The sequence below is a fragment of the Hippoglossus hippoglossus genome, chromosome 3 (assembly GCF_009819705.1).
Source record: "Hippoglossus hippoglossus isolate fHipHip1 chromosome 3, fHipHip1.pri, whole genome shotgun sequence".
Taxonomy (NCBI): domain Eukaryota; kingdom Metazoa; phylum Chordata; class Actinopteri; order Pleuronectiformes; family Pleuronectidae; genus Hippoglossus; species Hippoglossus hippoglossus.
The window spans coordinates 2,940,612-2,955,980 of record NC_047153.1 but is presented as its reverse complement, the minus strand read 5'-3'; the positions used below and the strand labels follow the sequence as shown (position 1 = coordinate 2,955,980).

The following is a 15,369-nucleotide window of genomic DNA, read 5'->3' as shown; positions in this document are numbered from 1 at the left end:
ACACAACTTGGTTTTCCTCAACTACATTTTGAATATGTGGATATCAGTTTTGCTGGATCCTGAATTTAAGAAGCAGTTGATGGTTTAGGTTTTAATTTCTGTGAGTTTGATTTTTGCTTTGCTCTGATTCGAGTGCTTAAGACAAACACATCAGCAAACGAGCGTGTGACAGCGGTGAGCTACTGCGGTGCTGACCTGCTTGGTGCGTCTAAACATGGGGGCAGGGCTGGTGGGGCAGCTGTGTCTGGCGGCGAGGCGGGAGGAGGGGGTCCGCAGACCCTCCACGGGGTCAAACAGGTCAAGACTCAACACGGGGAAACCATCGTACCTGACAAGGAACACACACACGTTAGTGAAAGCAGTCGCACGGTTTTACAACTAAAACATCTCTCGGTCTACATCAACTCAAGAGGAATCCACCAGCGTCTGCAAGGAAAAAAAAAGTCATATTCCAGTAACATCTGAAATGAAATAAGCCGGACTCCTGCTGATCCTCATCATCGGCTGGTCCAACTGCCATTCACCGAAATTCAACTCAATTTATTAATTCGATTCTGTAATTTCCCCCCCCCACCTGCTGTTAGGTGTCAGTCCTGTTTACGGCTCAGAAAAACAGGAAGATGGCCTCTTTCACATTTAAAACAGTCTTTAAACATGTTTGTGAAGTAGCAGCCTGTTCAGAGATTGAATCATTGACTTATCAGCACATGATTCAATCCAACAACACTTTCTGTTCCGGTGCGAAGTCGTGGTTTAATAATAATAATAATAATAAACGTTTTATGTATTCCACCATTTGAGTATTGAGATTATTTGTATTTACCTGTAGCAGAGCGGGTGCTCCTCCCCCTCGGGCAGGGGGGGCAGCTCTGGAGGTGTGATGAAGACCGTGTGCTCACTGCGCTGGGACTCGTCAAACTCCATCAGCCTGGACTCCTCCGGCTTCTCACCGTCCACCTGCAGAGCACACGCACACAATCAAACACACACAACCACACAAGCAGAGATGTGTGGGTGGGGGGGCACAGCAGATAGAAACGGGGAGTATACTTCACGGGACGTTGAATCCTGAATTTATGCCCAGTAATAAATGTTTCACTGTTTGGCCTGACACCTTTTAAATAAACACTTTTTCTGAAACGTAAATTGGAAGCAGCTTCATATCCGTCACCCTGAGCGTTCCAGGGTTCCTGCAAACTGTGTCTGGCAGAGCCGAGGGAGGACGACAGCAGGTGACCTAGATTCCCTGAGTGAACATGTTTCCCTTTCTCTTTACTCTCTCTTGTTTTTTATATTTATATATAATTAGTCTACCTCCCTGCAACCCGTCGCTATCTCTTACACACACACAAAGTAAAACTCAACAATTCAGTTCTCCATCTTCCCTCACAGTCTCCTACAGTGAAATATTTTCTTTAATGTCACAAATCTATTCATACTAATCAAAACTTTAAAAATATAATAAATAGAGCCCGACCAAAACCAGGTGTGATTCATGTTAAAGAACTTTTACAGGGAAGCCACATGAAGACGTCATGCCTTCTCTTATTTCTCTGATTTAAGTGCACCCTTAAATACACTTCCTGTATTTCTTCATACGGATTCTTCATGTGAATATAATGAATCTGAAAACAAGGGACACGATTTTGGGGGCGGGAGCTCCTGGTTTCTGTTTGACCAATCACGTTTGGGCGGATTTTTGGTGATCGCAGGTGAATAGCCAGTGTGGGGCGAGCAGAAGAGGCCTTCAAACTAAAACACCTGCAAAAAGTGTCACTGTGTAAAGCTGTAAACTTAAACTAAATCAAATTTTCAATTGTGATCCATACATAAATTTGTATTTATCATGAATCTCACTTCTTAACAGTTATTCCCGTATTGTACATGATAAATTACTGTCTGGTTGAAAAGTGGTTCTGATGTATTTTAAGAATTCCACAAGGAGGTCAGGTCTTCACCCGTCAGTCTGTTTGTTTGTTTGTTTGTTTGTTTGTTTGTTTGTTTGTCAGCAGGATTACACAAAAACGACGGATGATTTCTACGAAACTTGGAGGTTGGATGGGACATGAGCCAAAAAAAAGAACACAAACATTTTGGTTTGTGGATCCAAACAAACATCTGGATCTAGTGAATGTAAATGTGGTTTCATAAGGGCACTGTTGAGCATTAGCGGAGGTATGCGCTCTACGGAGGGCCGTTCTAGTTTTACATTCAATTTCCCCCCTTTACAGTTTTTGCTTTTTACAGCTTTTAATTGATTCAATTACATTTCATTTGTATGATTAGTTTCTGTTTGGTGTTGTTCCTCCGCTGGATTTAATTCAATTTGTTGCTGCGATGAACTGCTTTCCCTTGGGGATCAATACATGTTAACCTTATCTCTCTCTGTGTGAGTGCGTTCGTGTGCAGTACAACGTCTTTGTGAGCCGAGTGCCGCAGTGTACTTTCTCTCCGAGCAAATAATGTGATCCAGCGAACAGATCACAAAGACTCAGAGAGATTCAAACGCCCGCAAAGCTGAAACACAGAAAGGACGAGAAGACCCGGGGGGCCCCCCACTGCAGGTCCGGGGCCACAGGAAGTAGAAGCTGTGGACGTTGGCCTCAGACTTCCCTTCCACTATGTCTCCATTACAGCCAGAACACACACATGCACACACACAAGTGATCCAAGGACGGCCCAGTCTATTTCAGAGTCTGTTACAGATGTCACCTGTAAAAACCAGTGACCCTCAGACGTGACTGGGGAAGCGAGTGGCTCTGTGGACTTTAAGACTGCAAACACACGAACTGTAACCTTCAGCAAACACACATCTGATGGAGTAACACTGTGAGCTCAGGGGGGTAAACCGCTGCCGGTGGAGCAGAGATGACACACATACTGTCACACTGAAGGATATGAGCCCAGAGGATGTTTTTAAAAACTCTTCATGCTCCATTAGCGCCTCAGAAATCCCTGAAGCGCTGAAAGCCCTGACTCACGAGCACTCGTGAAAAAGTATATAGCACAGAAAAAACTGCAGTCGAAGCAAATTTGTCTGTGAACATTTAAAATTCAAATATTCCCAAAAAATTTAATGGAAAACTATCATCTTCTAGGATAGGCACAGTATTTAATTTAAATTTGTTCCTTATAAATCAGACTGATGAGTGAGCGTGGAAATGAACATGACAGCTCAGGCTGAAGCCGCAGGCTGGAGGTTTGTCTGAAGGCAAACTGCTTCCTTCAGAGTCCAGGGCTGCATACACATTACTTTTTCATTTGAATAAGACCTTTTCAAACTAAAACGATCTTTGAACACCCGGAGGGTTTTGGATCTGTATCGGGTTTAATCCACGTCCAAACTAACACGCCTGAGAACACACAACACGCGGCCACTGAGCGTGTGCGTGCAGGTGTAAAGAGATTGCTTGAATGTCTCATTTCCTACTAAACAGTCGTGTCATTGTAAAACACAGTAACACTTGTAATTATCTATGTTGTGTTGAGACCTGACGAATCAGGGAAGGCCAAGTCGCGACCAAAAAGACCCAATCAGAAAGCTGCTCCGTCTCTGCCCTTTCAGACTAAAATGCAGCCCCAGAGACAAAATGAACCCAGAATCAACAAAGTAATAACAGACTTACCTTCCCTCCTTTGTCTGCACTCCGCTCTGAGTTGTACAGCTGCTCACACGTGGAGGCAGGAGAGGAAAGAGACGAGAGAAAGAAGAGGAGCAGGTGAAGCAACACAGGAGAGAGTGGAAGCTAGAACAACAGAACCACTCCAGAAGACGGAAGATGAAGAAATTGTATCTTCGTTGTAGGTTTTTTGTCAGAAGCTCAATTCCACTGCATCAGAAAGAAAGTATAAACGGCACATTTTAGGAATGACAAGCTCACTTTGTCCACGCAGTCGTCGAAGAACGCCAGGCTGGCGTCTTTGTCACTGACGAACGAACACTCCTCGATAAAGCGGATGAACATCTGGGTCTTGGTCATCAGCGAGTAGAACTTCTGGTGAGAGCGGTCGCGGCTTTTCAAGAAGCCTGAGGACACAAATGTTTAACGTCAGCTTCTAAATAAATGACCAAAAAGTTTATTTAAGATATCTAAATTGCTGAAAAATGATCGACAGGAGGGATTCACAGACTCCTTTCCAAAGGTGTGGTGAAACAATCCATTATCCCACTGAAGGCTCCATGTGTAACGTATACAACCTCTACTTGTCTGGTGGTGGATGATGCAGCTGCAGCCAAACACACTGTTATTAGTATAATGGCCTTTTTGGGATGGAGGAGGAGGGGGGGGGGGGGGGAGAGTAGCTTCCTTGATTGATGCTGAAAGCAGTTTAACTGACTAATAAGCTGCTGCTGCTGCTGCGGGACTCAGAGCAGGATGGATGGACACTGGCTCACGGCTCAGAGGTGGAAGCCAAACACTGAGGAACACTTCCTGCAGCTGGTGAATATTTCACTCCTAAGCACAGACTGTATATAGAGACGGACGACCTGTCTGCCCTTCCCACCTCTTTACAGAAATAAAGCGAAGACATCCCAGATACAAACGCTGCCATCAGTTTTTGAGCCGGAGTCTGAGCAACAGCGATCAGGAAATGGAGCTCGACCAATCAGGAGCCGGTCTCAGCTGTCCGTCATGATGTCTCACCTCATTTTCATAGCATTTAATAAAGAGTTAAACTGTTTGTTGGTTTGTGTAGCTCCCAGCCAAACTGGGATAGGACGGTGCTAAACCACTGCACCACCGCGCCGCCTGCTTCACGTATACTTTGACTTCTGTGGCTCATATCCCATCCGCTAACATGGAGGAGGCGAGGGTTGTGATCTGTAATGCAACCAGCCGTCATGTCGTCCATCTTTATTTACAGTCTATAACCCGGACCATTGATTCTGACCATAACTCCTCTCTGCTCTTTATCTTATTTAGAGACGGGACTCTAGACACTGCTGGACTCTCCCTGCATGTAATGAAGTTAAGGGGACGGACTGAAAGCTCTATAATTAGATAACGGAGGACACTTCTATTTTGGGAGGCAGCGAAACGGTAACACATTCTATATTTTATGTTGCTGTAGATTTGACATCCACCAGACGTATAGGCTTTTACATCTTTCCCTCAGCTGGGTGGTTGTGTAACGTCCTGTTTGCTGTATCGTGTAACTCACTCCGGACACGACCTTGGCTGCAGCCGTCCTCGAGCGGCGCGGCCACGATTTCGCTTTAACTCGTTTCAGGCGTGACGTGAACACGCTCCGGTCGCAGAGGCCGGACTCGAGCCTCCGGAGGCTTTATGGTCGCTGCGTTGCAAACTGACAAAACAGCCTTGAACCCCCCGACCCCGGCAAACGCTACGTAAACAGTTTCTGTGTGTTTACTCAGAGGTGGGGATGGACACACGCTCATGTATTAAACAGCACCATCTGTTTTCGAGTCTGACCAGCTGGAGAGAGGAAGGTGCTACAGATGACACAGCATTCGTTTATATATTCATGGACTCATTAGCTCTAATAATGCACTGTAACTGTACAACCGTGACTCAAAGGGGGCTTCACCGCCTCGACTAGAGACGGGATAACGACCAATCAGTTCACTGCTGGTCGATCAGGTCCTCAAACCAACACACTGGATCTGAAATAGTCAGGATGTTATTGATTTGCTCCACACAAACAGCTTAACCTTACAAATCAATCCCTCAGATCAGACCTCAGATTATTTAAACAGACAAAAGAAACAGCTCTGGGTCCCAGGAACCTTGACTGAGACTGTGACTGATCTGAGAAACTGACTGAGGAAGACGTTTGTGGATAAAAACTAAATATAGCATTTTTTTTCAAAGAGCTTAAGCAATAAAAACCATCAGAATCAGAATCAGTTCACACAGGTTGTCTCCGAAAGATAAATCAGAGGTTTGGATTTGAATGGGAACTTTTCAACAGATATTCAACCTGCTCTGCTCTGAGATATCCCCGATCTGTTTACTCCAGACGACGATCTTTACGTCACTGACAGACTTTGTGTGATTTAGGGTTAAACATGAACTTCCACATTTTTGGAGTGCCGTCGGATCCAGAGAGAGGCGGCGGCTAAATCAAAACTTTCTGGTTTCGAAATCCACGTGTTAGAAAAGCAACTACAAGACAATGATCTGATCGGCATAGAAGAAAACACGAATACATTGTGGAGGAACTACAGCACGTGGGGGAGGAAGAGGCTGCCACTGCCGAGATTAAAGCGACGCAGAGTATCAGGGAGTCGCTGTGTTGCAGTAAACTTCCAGCTTCAGTTTGTTCCACAGACTTCGATCATTTAAACTTTGCGAAAACTTTTTACATTCACAGAAAAACACTATATAACACACTCGCGGAAAGAAACACTAAAAGACGTCATATGTCTCCTTCAGGTGAAGGCTCATTATCTGTTCATCTCAGGGCATCTGTCAAACCGCGCCGAAGCGATACGATTATATTCAGTTTGAACGATGATACACAAACGTTTCCGTGAGCTTCTGAAGCCAAATGGGTGAATTCCTCAACCACCACAGCAAAAAAACTCGAATCCACCCAGGCACAGATCAGCTCCATCGTTCTCAGGAGCTTGTGGTGGAGCAGCTGGCACCGCACATGTCAGATTACTGGGTTTAAAAACAGCAACGCTTCAACCATCTGCAATCAATAAACACTTCGGTGGGAGCCATCATGCAGATTATTTTTATTTCAGAGAGAAAAGAAATTGGCTCCTGACACTGCAGTGGATAGATGGCTTGTTTAAGGAGGCTGCGGAGGAAAAGGACAGATGGGTTCATCCGTCCTGTCTCCTCCGAGTCTCTAGGATACTGCACAGGGACAGTGGTTTATCTTACTAAATACCTTGCAGGTCAAAGAGCGAACTAGCGTCCGTGGCTTTCTCCGACGGCGCCTGGGTGATGGGTCGTAAGAAGGACCGGTAGCCCTTCAAAATGGCTGCCATGAAGCGCAGGAAGGCCTCCTGGATCTCCAGCTCCAGCGTGTGAAGACTCTTCCCACAGCTCAGCTCTGACGAGTCGCTCATGCTCAGCTCCAGCAGCCCGTCGGGTCGCTGCTGACCTGGAAACAGAGGGAAAGTTCATTCAGCGTTTACTCATTGCATATTAGCATCGACATAAACGTTCAATCATCCCTTCAAACTGAGGTGGGTGCTGAAAAGGTGCCATCATTTGAATTTTGATGAAGTCATTACGATTGAAGTCTATTAGTGTGATGAGTGGATCCGTGACTGTGTCGTCTCACTCGCTGAACTGAAACACAACCGGACGCTGGATATCACCCATGACCTGTTTAGAGTTCTTCATATTTTAAAGGTTTCCTGCTGAATATTGGAGATAAACTCTGGTTTTTAATAACTTCTAAGTCTTTTTAACTGATCCACGGTTCAGCTCCACTCTTCAACTTGCTGGAGCTGATTGTGACAGTTGAAGCTGTGACTCTCAGTCACTTCTTCTCACAGGAGATCGAACCCACTCACCAGAGTTACACAGAACAGACGAAATCAGTCATCAAGCTCATTTTGAAGCCGGTGTTCTAAGGTACAACATTACATAGTGTTGCTTTAAGTCTTGTTTGGTGAACGAGGAGTTTCTGAAGGTCTACGAGGTTTAAATGTCTCAAATTAAATCTCTGGCTGACGTATCAATATTCAGCACTTGTTGCAGCAACCGGGTAGATTTTCACCTTCACTGAATCAGTAAATTGATTTATTCAATTTCTACAGCTCGACAAGCAGCAGGTTTCGTGAGTGAGCTCGGAGAGTGTGCTGAGCGAACAGCAGGGAAAGTTGACAATAACACAATGAGCCTGGAGCTGAAGGCAGACGGATGATTGGGATATAAAGCTATGATGGGATTATTGCTGGTGTTCAGCTTCTGCTGATTGGATTGAATTCGAGGACAAATTGGAAAGACAACAGAATCCCAAACTAATGATGATGAATGAAGTAGAACTCAACCTCTGAGGACCTTAATTAGCCTCACATTTTTTCTTGTATTGATTACACAAGGTGATTATATAGTCAAAGAAGTCTTATACCCTGAACATTAGTGTGTAAATACATGTTTTTAAATGGCGACTGACTCCTTTCTCATTCCAGTATACGAACCTGCAGACGACTACAACGTGAAAAGTTGGCATTCAGGTCTCCTACAGCATAAAGTAGAGCACGACTTCTGGTAAGCATTATTTTTAACTGGTTCCACAGAAGCAGCAGCCAGCCCCACACAGCAGGGGGGTGAATGTGAGCTGCTCCTGTGCAGACTGGTAAAATGGATCCATTGCATCTCATCTGTGGGTTGAAGCTACTCGCAGTACTGGTCGGAGTGTTTTTACAGTCTAGAGATTAGTGTGTTCACGCATGTGTCATATTTCACCACCGATCAGAGCTGGAGCCGATAAATATACGTGACTACCGCGGAGTCACTGGACCTGGGAGCGATTTCCCCCTTTCACACTGGAGACAGAAGCCGGATGTTCATAGTTGCTCGTGGTTTTTCTGGCCAGTGTGAAAGAAGGAGGCGGGACTTTGACTTGATGTTCAGACATCATTTCTTCAACTGAACACAGAATAAGACGTAAAAAACACAAATTTGAAACGTTTCCTGAAATAGTTTTTTGTTTTACCAGACACGCAGGACTGACCATGAAATGAAAACAACAAAAATCAAACAACTGGCACACTTGTATGACAACGTATTCCAGCAGTTCACTTATCAGCCCAGTACTCACCGTCGACCAGCTGCTGGTAGAGATTGCTCAGCACATTCATCAGGTTTTTACAGGCTTTCTTTGGCAGGATCTTCCATGTGAGCGCTCGCTTATCTTCATTGCTGAAAAAGCAGAGGCAGACACTGAGCTGCTGGGAGGCTGAGAGGCTGAGAGGCCTAAACCAACACGGACAGCGGTCGGGCCGGCGCAGCTCAGACCACCCTAACACTGTCTGGCTGCTAATGAGGCCAAAGAAGGATGTGAACCATCGCTGGCCTCACCTGACATACCAGAACATTGCATTGGCTTCAAATTAAAACAAGTCTGACACTGTAAAAATAAGAATTTCCACCAGGCTCCAGGAAATTGGCGTGACCTCTAAACTTAGAACTCGGGAACAGGCACGAATGTGGTCTGGAACAAATATGTGAAAGGAAACAATGTTGATCTTAAAGCTGGAAGTGCTGAACGTTATATGTGCGGCTCGCTGCCCTGAAGTTAACCCTTCAAACGATCAAGTACAGTCTGCATCATGAAGACGGATAATGTTTTCCAAATAAGTTAATGTCATAGATTTCACGCCTCACACGAGTAGTTTCTCTAAATAACGACAGCGATGGGAGGGTTTGTGTGATGCTCACTGGAAGATGGTGTTTGTGTCCAGGTCGACGCAGCTCACATCTGGTGGGGGGTCATAAAGATCGAAGTAGCGAGAGTCCACTCCCACGATAAATGGACAAGGGGCACTCAGCACGTCAGCCAGCGCCAGTGGGCACAGAGGAATATACGGACACGGCCAGTGGAACGGGAAGATCATCTGAGGAGCGGGAGAGAGAGGAGAACGTGAGGCCTTCACTGACTCGAGATGTTTTCTGCTGCGGATTTATTTGTGTTGCTGCAAAGGGGTAAACACTTGTTACACAATGTTAACAGGGCAGCAACATGGTGGAGGTGAGACAAGCTCCTGGTTTGATGCAGTAACTCACAGACACCAGCGCTTCAGTGACACTGGTCAGTACGGCCGGTCGTAGCGAGTGCACCAGGATCTTGTGTTCGGTGACGGCAAACACCAGCAGGGTGATGGCGTTCTCTGGCCCGAGGTTTTGGAGCAGCGTGGAAAATCTGCCACCGCTGCAAATTTTATTTAGATAAAAGAAACAACTGAAACAGGCCCCACAGCCTTTTCTGGCCTCACAACGCCAGCAAGCTCATGGCTGTGTGAATGTTAGATTCATATTCTTGGGTATGAATAAAGTTTGTTAATATTAAAACAATAGAAATGCAGTATCAAAGACAAATCTACTGCTAAATTTTAAAAACAAGTCTTACAAATCTCCAGAAACATCAGAATTTTTTGAGAAATATTGCAAATGAAATGTGTTGTTTAGCACATACACTGCATCCATGTGTCATTTGAGGCAGATCAGCGGCTGATGCGTGTTAATCTCACCTGAGGGGTAAAGGAGAAGACACTGGCTGGCTCAGCATCAGGCTGTCATGAGGGGAAAGCTGTAGAGAAGCTGGAGAGTGAGATAAAAACCAACCAGGCAAAAAAAAAAATACACCTACACTGAATAATTCAAATATTCAACTGTAGCGGAGGATCTAGATTTTGCCTCGCCTGCAGCCCTCAGGCAATCAAAACACCTTCAGAGAACAACACGCACCACGAGGCAGACGATGACACATTATCTGTGCACTATTTTCACAAAGAAAAACAACAAATACCTTGTGAGCAAAACTCACCTGCACCAGGATGCGAGGCCTCTGAGAGGAGGGGAAGGGAACTTTGTGCATAAAATGAGAGATGTGCCTGGGAGGGAGAAGAACGGGGAGGATGTGAGGCCAAAAATAACTGCAGTGGGCGGCCAAGTCATCCATCAGCTCGCCCCTCGCCGACGGGCACGAGTTACGAGCAGCAGTAAAACATAGGAGGCACGAATCTTCTGGCACACATCACCTGACCAGGATAACGTCGGGTGAATATCCTGGTTTCGACAACTTAACCCCGGTAGGGAGAACAGCTGTGGGTGATGGATTTGTTATTTATGGATCTATTTTGTCACTGTCACTATATATTTTTTACTTTTTCTTTGGTTTCCCCAAATGTAGAGAAAAACAGAAAAAGTTAATAATATGGTGTAAAATTTTGAGTTTTGCCATCTGCCCCCCCCTAACCCTAACCCATATAGTATATACTCCTATATGCAGGAAGGTTATATTTCTGTCAACTTTAAATACTACAGACTGATTTATGCTCAACGTTGGACACGAACACGTAAACAGACTTTACGAGTTGGTAAGAAACTACAAGCGTCTTTGTGTTGTTACTTCACAGCTTCCTCCACCGTCGACATGTTTGCTGTCGTCAGAAACTCTCGACTCTTAATTGCCCTCTAGTGGATATATTGCTTAACAAACACGGCAACGTGAAGGACGCATGAGAGTATGTTGGCAGTGACGGTTACATCGTTTGAGACGGACGCACGTCCCCTTTCGTACGTAAACGAACAGAATATGTTTTATGTGTGTGAAACTGAGAGACGACTCACTTCTCGATGGGCAGGGCATGAGGGCCAGAGATGGAGTAGCGGTACAGGAATGTGAGGAACTTGCGAAAAGCGTCAAAGAAGGGCCAGTGAGAGAGCAGACAGATGCACTTGTTGGTGTGGACCAGGCGGGGGTCGCTGGTGTTGCCGCTGGTGTTGTCGCTGGTTGAAGCCGCAGGGTTCGGGGAGGCGGAGGAGGGCTTGGGTGGATCCAGGCTCAGGAGGCCAAGCTGGGAGAGCTGCTGATCGGTCAGGCACTCCTGCGGGAAGGGCTCGTAGAACTGAATGGCAGCACCGTACACCTGGAGCAGGAGACACGTCGGTTACACAACTCGTAAAAAAAGCCACACTGCATTGGTTTGTTGTCGTGTTTATGATGTGACACTTCTAGACTTGCTTTTAAAAAGGTCAAACTGGTCAAAGCATTTCTGTCGACCTGCGGGAGAAATGTTCAGGTCGGAGGTCACATCAGTTCTGTTTGAATGCACCTCCGACTGCATCTGTTTCATCTCAGCGCTGCCACTAACCGATGACTCTCAGTAGAGCGCACATCTGCACCCGGGCCCGACAGTAAACTCAATTAAGCAGCACCAAACTGCACACACTCTTAGAAATCAGTCCCCTAAATATGCCTAAAGTTTTCCATCAAGATCAATCAGTTATTCCCTTTGAAATGTTAAAAACCTCCTATCTCACAATTTTAATTTTTTCCTGGAAATCTGTTCAGTGGCTTTTGTGTAATCCTGCTGACAACAAACAAACAACCGGGGGTGAAAACATAACCTCGTTGACAGGTTATTAATTTGCCAAATCAATCATTATTATTTTGACATAATAAAATGTCCCAACATTTGAGCAGAGATGCCAGAGAATTCCTCGAAGTCCAAGCTGAAGTCTTAAAATTCTTGACTAACGACTAATTTAAAATGAGACAACACAAAGAAAAGTAGGAAATATCATTGCACCGAGCAGCTGCAAGAGGCAAATGTTCCGTATTTTTAATTGAATTTAATAATCAATCATCAAAACAGCTGCCAATGACACCCAGTTGTCTGCAGTAATGAATAAACACACAGCCTCTAAACCACATTTACTTCACGGGATCCTTATTGACACATAACCTCAACCATCACATCCACCCATTTAAGTTTCTTAAAACTGGGATAACATTTTATCCAACCCACGGAACTGGGATATGATGTATAAATGAGGAAGTACACGTCAGAGTAGGGCTGGGAAATTAACTGTAAATGTGGTGTCTCTCATGTCGGTTAATTCGGTGAATAAACTTTCCCCAGTGCACGTGTTCACAAACTGACTTCTCCAGAAAAAAACAAACAACCCTCATTCAGTTTCTATCTTTTTCTTCTTCCGCCAATAAGCGCCTGCTAAAAAAAACCCAAACAAAGCCTGGATGTGGAGATGCAAGGTTTTCTACAGACAAAAGCGACATGCATGCCTGACCCACTTTCCCTTGTGGCATCCAGAGCTTTGTGGTTTTCTCGTTCCACACTGTGGTCGCGTCAGCTGTACAGACGGCAGTTACAGTCGGTTGATGAGGTCACTGCCAGCCTCTTATAGCTGCTGCTGCTGCTGCTGCTACAGAGGTGTTTGTTCGTGGTGTAGCTGCGAGAGACGGACAGAAAGTAGAATAGAGATCCTCCTCCGTCTTACCTTCTCTCCAGAGGATCCTGTGAGGACAAAGGTGGAGAATACAGGGAGGGAGTATTTGGTGTTTGCCGGCCAACACTCGATCGTGGCCCCCATGGGAAGGCAGAAGAGAGGGACCGACTCCGGCAGCGGGAATGACTCATAGTCCTCCTCTGGATATCTGCTGAATAAACCTAACAGGAAATTAAAAAAAATAAACAAACCGGCTCAATTAACGGAGATGCAAAGTGCAGCTTCCCCCTGTGATTACCAATTAACAGCTAATCCCGATTCAGAACTGTCTTTCTAACGAGCTTAGAATGAAACAAAACAAATTCAGTTTATCTAAGTCACAATGATTCCGTGCGACTTCATCGACTCAGTGTTTCAACGGCTCTGTAATAAGAAACCAGTGCTTGGTAATGAGGCCTTTAGGTGATTAGTCACTGTCGGTGGACACGAACAACAAACAATGAGAGTTGAGATTTTATTTTTGCTCACTCTGGGCAACATCTAACTTTGGCTCAGAGATGATGCAACACAAGCATCACTAACAGACACACAAACAGTTTGTGTTGTTTAAACACAAGTTACAAACCTACAAACTGTCAAACTGCGAACATGTTTCATCAAACACTCCTCAGATGTCCTCATTTTGAACCTCCAAGGGTGAAGCAACAAGCAAAGAGGGCAATTGCCTGGTGATAGCCTTAAGTCTTAAGCCCCCCCCCCCCAGTCTACAGCCACAACAATTGTGTGTGGACCACCTCGAAGTCTGCGTTTGGTTATATATACACAGCAGACTGCAACGACCCCACGGTTGGAAATCCCCTGACAAGGCCCCATGCCACAAACTTTTTGCCACAGGTTTCGAGATGTTAGCGGTTTGGTTGGAGACCAGAATGTGTTTCACCAGGAGGAACCCCCGAGTTGTATGGCTGGTCTCCCAACTATGGAGATCAGGCGCCAACCGGGGAGCTTTTGTTGGCACGTTGCAAAACTCTCAGCTTCAATGTTTGTGTACGATGTTCCAGCGATGGTGGAGGAGGTTCATATTATTTATGTGTATGTGCAGTGGGAACTTTGTTTGTAACTTTGATAATAAGAGAATCATTCTTCACGTTGTTCGTAGCTATATTCGAGACCCGTTGAGGAAATAAACAGAAACTGCTGTGTCATGCAGTCAGTAACTCAAGTTGCTTTTTTCGGGGGGGAATATTTTTGTCTGTCAGGCCATAACACTCATGAATAAATAGTTTAATCCACAATCTGCATAAACACAAACGCACACACACACACACACACACACACACACACACACACACACACACACACACACACACACACACACACACACACACACACACACACACACACACACACACACACACACACACCAATGACTGTGCAATATTCACAAGTATTCCGGTTTCACTCTTGTTGCATATTACATATTTAGTTATACCACATAAACTGCAGAGTGAGTGTATACTGATGTGATTTCAGCACATCCCTGTCAGTCTCATGAGGTTTCTACACACTTTAGTTGGTTTCTGCTCCTTTCCTACAAAAACCACGGATTCATCAACAAAAAGCAGCTTTGCTTGTTCAGTTCAAACTCCTGCATCCGTCTGGAAACAAAGACAGATGTGGCAAAACACATCCGTTTCCAAAGCTTGATGCATGCGGCATGTTTCCTGGCCAGGGAATTTTTGAAAACAAACTACATTTCTCTGAGCTGACTCATCCAAAGCAATAGAGAGAAACGGATAGAATCTCTCCATTCACAGTCTGCTGCTTAGTCAAGACGTCGACGACAAAAAGCCAATCTGAGTCGAACGCAGCCGCTGAGCCGACGGTGCGATCGGCTGTCAGACTGTTTTTGGCACCGAAAAGCCAAAATGGATTTAATGTGAAATAATCCTTCATAGATACGGCAACCATTTAAACCCTTTAAAGAGGAAAAATAAAAAGGCGTGCAGAGGCTTATCTCATTATTCCAAATCTGAGGCATCAACATGCTTCAACAAGCCTGAACATGCGAGCACAGCTGCAGCAGTTTCCTCGTGCAGCAGCCGACCCTCCTCTGGAGACGCTGCTGCAACAGTACGGTTCTAACACATGAGGCTTGATGCCACATTTCACACTTATCTCTTCAAATACATTTTTGGATGGAAAGTATTCACAGACAACACATTACTTGATATCTTGAATCGCCAGGAACAGGAGGAAAACATCAGTATTTGGATCTGTGTGCACCAGGAGGTAAGGGATTTACCTGCTTTGTAGGCTATTGTGTTGGTTTTGGCCACAGACTTCTTGTAACACAGGTAAACAGACGAGCCCCACTAACAAACAAAAAAAAGAGCAGAAAGGAGAAAGTTATCGTACAATTGCGACCCCATGAAGAGTTGCGGCAATATTTTTAAAACATCCATAA

The 15,369-nt window shown here is 45.1% G+C and overlaps 1 protein-coding gene across 1 annotated transcript in view; it reads right to left on the bottom strand.

The window, feature by feature from the left end:
• Positions 1 to 15,369, bottom strand: part of LOC117779154 (C-myc promoter-binding protein-like) — a 51,425-nt gene that overhangs the window by 15,288 nt on the left and 20,768 nt on the right. Inside the window, exons 4-16 of the mRNA XM_034615071.1 lie at positions 15,208 to 15,277; positions 12,954 to 13,123; positions 11,283 to 11,581; positions 10,477 to 10,543; positions 10,181 to 10,239; positions 9,717 to 9,861; positions 9,372 to 9,547; positions 8,752 to 8,852; positions 6,865 to 7,080; positions 3,882 to 4,027; positions 3,627 to 3,665; positions 824 to 957; positions 196 to 328 (exon numbers count right to left, since the gene is read on the bottom strand). Of these exons, the coding sequence (XP_034470962.1) occupies positions 196 to 328; positions 824 to 957; positions 3,627 to 3,665; positions 3,882 to 4,027; positions 6,865 to 7,080; positions 8,752 to 8,852; positions 9,372 to 9,547; positions 9,717 to 9,861; positions 10,181 to 10,239; positions 10,477 to 10,543; positions 11,283 to 11,581; positions 12,954 to 13,123; positions 15,208 to 15,277 (1,755 nt within the window). The remainder of the gene's footprint in view (positions 1 to 195; positions 329 to 823; positions 958 to 3,626; positions 3,666 to 3,881; positions 4,028 to 6,864; positions 7,081 to 8,751; positions 8,853 to 9,371; positions 9,548 to 9,716; positions 9,862 to 10,180; positions 10,240 to 10,476; positions 10,544 to 11,282; positions 11,582 to 12,953; positions 13,124 to 15,207; positions 15,278 to 15,369) is intronic.